This window comes from Poecilia reticulata, linkage group LG10 (assembly GCF_000633615.1).
Source record: "Poecilia reticulata strain Guanapo linkage group LG10, Guppy_female_1.0+MT, whole genome shotgun sequence".
NCBI classification, from domain to species: domain Eukaryota; kingdom Metazoa; phylum Chordata; class Actinopteri; order Cyprinodontiformes; family Poeciliidae; genus Poecilia; species Poecilia reticulata.
Window position 1 is genome coordinate 7,537,006 of NC_024340.1, and position 7,721 is coordinate 7,544,726.

The following is a 7,721-nucleotide window of genomic DNA, read 5'->3' on the forward strand; positions in this document are numbered from 1 at the left end:
TCTGCTGTTTTAAGTTTGAATCAATAATCCTAATGAGTCTGCTCAGAAAGAGAGAGAGAGCTGCCCCGCTGATTTACACACACACACACACACACGCACACACACACACACACCCCACACACACAACTTTAGCTTCTCTTTAGTCGCACATCAAACGATCCTTTCAAGGCAACGAGGGACGGAGACGTCCAGGATGTGTCCGCTGCCACCATCTGCCTGCCGTCTCCAGTAAATCGTTGCATAACCAAGYTGTTTGCCGTCCATAAAAATGCCATTTTTCACATATTTTAGTGCAACATCTTACTCATCGTGTCTCAGACGATAAGATAGGAATGAGTAATTGTTGGCATTCTGACACAAATATGAACCATTCTTTAAAAAAAAATAATAATAATGATGATCGCGAGCAAAAATATAAAAATTTGACAGATAAAAAAAATAAGATTGTGTACTACTGCGTGTTATTTCCCAGCTGAATGGACCTTCAGGCTCTAGWAACAACATCCTGATATCCCATCATACACCTGGATGATGTTCTTACGTACCACTGAGTACTGAGGCCATTCTAAGTAAAAATAAAAAACAGTGAGATAATCAGAATATCMCWAAAACAAAGTAGTAATGTTATGAGAATAAAGTCATAACATTACCAGAATGAAGTCATAGAATTCCCAGAATAAAGTTGTAATATTATAACTGTTTTGGCGTTCGAGTTTATTCTGGTAATTTTATATACTTTTTACTTTTTTAGAGTGACCCTAATACTTCGTCACACTTAAGACTCAGCATGTGGAGACCTGACAAAGTAGTGAGTTATCAGTAAATGTGAATGTAATTAAGCCCGGTAGACCGATTCCAACCTTATCWGAACGTAGCCTGTCAGACCAACAGGTCTCTGAAATGCCTGCATCTTGTTTAGGTTTGTAGACTGAAATCTRTTTATGTTGAGGAAGCGGCGGACCGTCTTCCTCCTCTGTATTATGGGATKCCTCTAAGCTCCTCTTTCAGCTCATTGTTTTGCTCTTCTGTCAGAGTGTTTTCATAGCAGCTGCTATCATAACTTTCRGTGTTTTCCATAAAGCTAAATCCCTGCACCAAACTTTCAGGCAGAAACAGTAATCTGGTGGACAAACACAAACATTCGTACCAAGATGCTTCCGTCCTACTCCTTCATGTGGAAGTTGTGAGATAGAACAATCGTTTGTCGTATTTTGGTTTGTGAAGAGCTCATTACGCAGCTACCAAGTGCCTGATTTAAAAAAAAAAAAAATCCTCTTGTATAAAGTTGAAGGCCGATATTTCAATACACTAAACAAAAAGATTCAACAGATTTTTTTTCCTATTGTCTGTCATGAATTCAGATCAAATTTCATTGAATTTAAACCACATCTTCTGGATATGTTCGTGAGACGAAACTGTTCTCTTGGGCTACCTTATCAGAAAACCAAAAGACTAAATATCAGGAGCAGAATTTTGGATCTCAACAAATYTGGGTTATTCTTGAAAGTATGAAAGGGAGGAGAATGTAGAGATGGTTTGTTGTTTAGGAAAGAAACGGAAGGTTTTATCCCAACRATCAAGTGTTCATATCAGCCCCAGAATACAAGCCGAAGATCGTGTGGAAATAMGAGGATTGTGTCATCATGTGTCATCATCCACAACCAAACCTGGAGTTTTGAATTCTGCCATCTTGGAAATTCCCTCAAARTCAACAAATCCCAACATTTCTTCGCTACAGCGTAARTACCTGTGTGTGCGGCTGAACAATGTAATAAAATARTCACTTATTATCTGAGACATTCTCTGTTTCATTGTTATGATGTCAGTCTTGATTTAGTACGACGCCTCAAAARGGCCATTCAGAGAAAAGTAGAGTAAAYATCCACCATTTTGAAATTAATCTCAGAAATTTTCTAGAAATAAAGGGAATTTCTGAGTTTGAAAAGTCAAAAATTTGCTTCAAGAAAAAAAAGAMATTTTGAGACCGATTTTGGAAATTTTCTATAAAAACAAGGACATTTCTGAGTTTTCTTTTAAGATTTCTAGTTTTTCTAGGAAATCTAAGACTTGCTAGAAAATCAAATCCTCCAACATTTTGAGATCAATCTCAATAATTTCCTAATTTTTTTCTAAAAATTTCTAAATTTCAAAAGTAAAAAAAATTCCACTTTTGAAACTCAGATATGTCCTTCCTTTTAGAAAATTTCTGAGTTTGAAAAGTTGAAAATTTTCCACTTTTCAAACTCAGAACTCGGTGCATTAGGTGACCAAACACGCACACACACACACACACACACACACACACACGCACGCACGCTTGTACTCTTGGGTTTTGACTTGTTGCTGTTTTAATCAGAATATTAATAGAGCAAAGTGAGGAGAAAATTTAATTGGAATTGAAAGATGGAGGGAAAGGGCTTCTGCGAATAGATGAGTAATGATAGAAGAAACACAGGGCATACACTGCATTTGTACAGTATCTGTCACTCTGAGCATGTGTGTGTGTGTGTGTGCGTCTACGTGTGTGTGTGTGTTGCCGGAGGAACAGTTGATGGATTTGCTGCTTCACTGCTCACACAGATTGGTGCCTGCTGTGATGGCAGTCTTGAACTGAAATTACGTGCGCTCTCACACAAAGAGAGCTACACATAATTGCAGGCGCACCCACGTGCGTTCCTGCGTGTGTGTGTTGTCAGGGTCGGGACGAGCAGGTCGCCTCCAGGAGGCCATTTAAGGCGGCGCGGAGGGATGGATGAACACAAGGGCGGGCGAAACGCCACAGAGGGTAACGCAACCCAACAGGCTGGGAGCGCCGTGTTTATGTGTGTTAATAGAGCTTTTATTAGACCCTTTATTACTCACTAAACATTTTGTGGATTAGCAGCAAGGACTTTGCTGTCTTTGATCACCGGCTCTTATAGAAATGCAATAAAAACACGACTGGCCGCTGAAAATAACTGATCTTAAATCCTTTTTTTCCCTGCCAATGGCCATGTTTAAGGTTATTTACGTCTTAGTCACAACACCGCTTACGTGTAAGTGGTAAAGTAATATTTAGTAAGTTTGAATTTACATCATATTGAGTCTTGTTTGTCACAGTAAAGTCACCTTTTCAAAGTAACCTTTAAGCATGTATTAAACACACTTCATATTCTAGTTATAAATGCTGTGTTTCCATTGGCTGTTAGCAGAAAATCATCATAATTAACAGAAATAAAGTATTTCAAACATCCATTTGTGTGCAATTAATAGACATAATGTCTTTCACTCACTGATATAGTTCCTGAAATAAGTTGACTTTTTAATAATTTTCTAATTTACCAAATGTGTCTGTTGATCAAGATAAAAAATCAAAAATCAATCAGTCCAAGCAGAGACAGTCTAAAATATGTGGCTCATATGGAAATCATTCAAATACAACTATAATAAAATACAACTATAATAAACACAGTGAGGTTATAGAGAATTTATGACAATTGTAAGTTAAACATGTATTGTTTTATTGTTTGTTTTTCTATGTCGTTTTGATGTTGTTTTATATATTTATCCTAAGATTCTCTCTCATCTAAAAATCTCTACACAATGGCTTCCAGAGCAGAGAATTCATTCTCAAATACTGATGATTGTTTTTAAAGATTTAAATTATCTGACTGCTATATTAGAGTTAAATCCAGACAAGCTTTTTAAGCTCCAGTATTTATGTTCATTAAATCTCTATTCAGCTCATTTCTCTGGGCTCATTACCGTTAGCAAGGTGATGCCATGTTAGTTCATTTGTTTTAGTTTCTTTGTTTATTCTTGTATTCTGTCCTTTGAGTATTGAATTGGTTTCTCTCTGGTCTGCGTTAGTCTCTTCCCCCTGGTTTGTCGTCCCTCAGTGTTAATTAGCCCCTCCCCTTTTTTGCGGTTTTGGGAAATGAGGGCTGACTAGACAACCCCGTCGCTTCTCCGCTGTCCGACCGTTGACACCTAGCTGCCTCGCTGAGCTAAGACTGCGGTTAAAGAAACTCTGGGGCGCGGCGTTGACGTTAGGCTTCTGTCCTCGAAGCGACCGGAAGCCATGGGTTCGAGTCGCTTGTCCTTGCCGCTTTTTTGACTGAAACGGTCAAATAGAGGGCACTGGGGTTTACAAGACCTTTAAACAAACTCTGCTCTGCCGTCTCAGCCCGTCTTCTAATAAACCACAACAGGACATGATGTCATCACGGGCCTGTTTAGCGTTCGCCAGTTTACAACAGGCCTGTTTTCTCAAGCTTATTTGGACTTTTTTTTAAATCTATGTATTATTTCCATATTGAGTTTACATTCGCTGTATGCACTCAACTTGACTTCCCTCCTCAGTTGAAGGTTTATTAACCCCCAGGCTTTAGTTTTAGATTTAGAAGTAACGACAGCTTGCCTAGCTTGATTTCAGATTGATTCAAACCAATATCCAGCCTTGCAGTACATCATGTTTAAGCCTATTCCCATTCTTTATTCCCCGTCCCTCTGGTACAATTGGATCACTGCACTACTCTCTTCCAGGTCTTTTCTGGCTTTTAAAAATGTTTCATAAAGTCTGAACTGATGTTGAGATTCATATAGCTGACAGGGGAAAGGTGTGTGTGTATGTGTGCGTGTGTGTGTGTGTGTGTGTGTGTGTGTGTGTGTGTGTGTGTGTGTGTGTGTGTGCGCGTGTGTGTGTGTGTGTAAAAAATGCTTTCATGCTGGTAAAATCTTCTTTTTATGGCAGACTAACAATAATATTCCTCTCTTGATGGTATAAAGAGATTATTCTGTCTTCTGTTGCCTTCCAGGACATTTTATGTTGCCAAGCACAAAATTACATTCTTTTCCTAGAAACGTATGAGGACTTTTGATTTGGCTTCTCTTAATGTTCCTGCTATCTCTCGCTTTCTGATGGATTTGTTTTGTTTTCACAGCCTGAGGATAAAATGGCTTTACAATATGGCGCAGTTAGTCATGTGGAGCTCCTAAAAAATAATGCCTCCGCACTGTAAAGTTCGGATGTAAAGTGAATACCCCCGCAGGAAGGCTTCATCATAAAGTTGTCATGTTCGTATCTCAGATATTAGTGTTGCTGGTACATGTGATGCAGCATTTATCTCACAGATGTGACTTAAGAGCCTTTGGTATACAGACTGTAACTCACTGGCAGGATGAATTAAAAAAAGACAGCCGGGTTTTATTTTACAGCAGTAAAGAAAATGTGTTGGCTACATTAGTGAGATCTTTATGTTTTAAACAGACTTTTTTTTTTTTTTTAGTGTAATAGAAAAAGAACTTTACTTTGAATGGTTGGAATCGATAAACACGGATACAAAAAAAAAGAACCTAAGCTGAAAAACTGAACCATTTTCCATCTTTGGATTTATTCTAGCCGTCAAGCACTTTAAAACTTTCCTACGATTCATTTTAGGAGTTTGAAACTTCGTTCTGGAGCTTGTCTGACACGCGCCTCATTACCAGCGCCGGTGTCCATCAGTGTGCCTCGTCGCCGTCTTGTTACAACGGTTTTGGTTTGTTGGCGTTGTGACATGTTGTCGTCTTTTTTTTTCCTCCTTCCTTTCCTGGTCTGTAGCGGTGCGTCGGGGAGCAGCAGCGAATCAGAGAGCAGCTCCGAGTCTGACACGGACGAGTCGGAGAGCAGCTCCAGTGACAGCGACTACAACCAGGCTTCCCGTACAAACACTCCAGAGGTAAAGTCTGACGTAGGCTCACGTTTACAGTGAGAGCCGAAAGGGGCGGTATCATGGGAGATTCGCTTTTTTGAGCTTTACGTCATGTTATAATGTTATCCCCTCATCAAAAACATACATGGGTTCTTTGATGCATGTTTGAGGAATCCTTTCATTGCCATGGCAACCATTAAGCTGTGCAAAATGCCTGGGGGTCTAGGGGGCACCCAGCACCGCCTTTGAGACGCCGCTCCTCCTTGAAGCTGCAGTTTCTAAGCTTACGCGACTTCCTCACTCAGCTCCTGCAGACTAGCCAGCAGCAATTAGCAAACACCTGGTGGAACAGCTGAGCTCATCATACCAGCTACTTCTCAGAGTAACGCTGGTAAAAACATTGGGTTAATAGAGGAGCCATGTTGTGATGACTTCCTGAAGGCGGAGTTTCATAAAGAGCAGGAGCTTCTTAAAGAGACAGAGGCCCAATTTCAAGGCATTAAATCACAAAGTAATATTTCTTTTAAGTCATACTTAGTATGTGTAGCGTATTTATGGCTATGTTTTAGTGCAACCAGGGTAATATAGTTACTTAGTTGTGCTATGAAATGGCACCATGTGCCTGGAAAACGTGTGATACTGCTCCTTTAAATGTGTCCTGGTATATTTCAAATATTCAGTCAGATTTATGAGGAACGGGTCATAGTCCCCTTCTGTCTGAGTTTTGGTTCTCTCTTGTGTTTACATTTGAATTATTTCAGTGTTATCAGTGTCTCTCCACATTAGTTCATTCCATGATATTGAATGTTTCGTTATCCTGCTGTCTGTACTCAGGTTTAGTCTCTGAAGTGGTTTAGCTTAGATTAGTTGGATCCTCATCGTTTCCATTCAGTTTCTCTGTTGCCCATTATTAATCTTCTCAGTTCTCCGCCCAGATTGTCCCCAGCTGCTCTGCTTTCTGTTGATTGCACCTGTTTTCCATGTTACTCATCAGATCTCCACAGTATTTAAGCTCCTTGGTTTCTCTCTCACTGTTGCACTTCCCCTGGTCCTCATGTTGATGCTCCTCGTGTCTTTATGTTTCTGCCATTTTTAAATCCCAATCTGCATTATGTCTTTTCCATTTGGGTTCTCATAAAAAAATTGAAAAAAAAAAAAACAGCAAACATAACAGTGCAAGTGTGTACAGAGTGTATTATTACAATATTATTGTGCATGAATTGAACAGGAAATTTTGAATAATAAAAAAGTAAGCTTACTGTTTACGCTTACTGCTGGCTACAGGAAGTGGATGGTTTCTCTGCAACTTGTTGACGAGCATTTATCAAAATGTATAGATTTCAGTCTGTATTATATGTACTTTGTGTGGATTAGAGAAAATCCATACTAAACTAAAACTTGTGCTCTCAATGCTTATTAGTTTGTAACAAGAAAATTGTATTCATAATCATTACATTCTCAAATAAGTGTTGAGAATCTAAAATGACATGTTGTGAATGATAAAGATTACTATACGTAAACATCCAACATGAACTGTTTGTGTTAATATACTTACAGTAAATATAAACTGTTTAAGTACAGTTGAATTGAAGGCTCTTAAGTGAGCAAAGAAAACATTTTCTAATTTTCCCAAATAATTATTTCTTTTTACATTTCTTTATATTTTTTTTCCTCTTCAGTAATTAAAAAAACAACAAGAAATGTTCTAAAAGATTATTGTTGGGAGTTTGGTGGGGTTGTCAGTATATATATTTAAAAATCAACAGCGAAGTATTCGCTGTAATACAAACTTGACAATGTTATCACTACAGCACAGCTGTCTGCAACAGGAAGTTAGAAAAAGGAGCACCTGAATACCCCCATAAGCTAATGACTCAAAAATGAGGCAAAAACTTATGATTGATCTTGTTTGTTTGCATCCTGAGCAGGCTGCTGCTGCTGCTGCTGCTGCAGCTGCTGCTGCTGCTTCTGCTGCTGCTGATGCTGCTGATGCTGATGCTGCTCCTGCTGCAGCTGCTGCTGATGCTGATGCTGCTGATGCTGATGCTG

General features: G+C 39.0%; 1 protein-coding gene across 1 annotated transcript in view; it reads left to right on the forward strand.

The window, feature by feature from the left end:
* Window positions 1–7,721, forward strand: part of aff2 (AF4/FMR2 family, member 2) — a 199,815-nt gene that overhangs the window by 160,082 nt on the left and 32,012 nt on the right. The window contains exon 11 of the mRNA XM_017307008.1: window positions 5,582–5,699. Within this exon, the coding sequence (XP_017162497.1) occupies window positions 5,582–5,699 (118 nt within the window). The remainder of the gene's footprint in view (window positions 1–5,581; window positions 5,700–7,721) is intronic.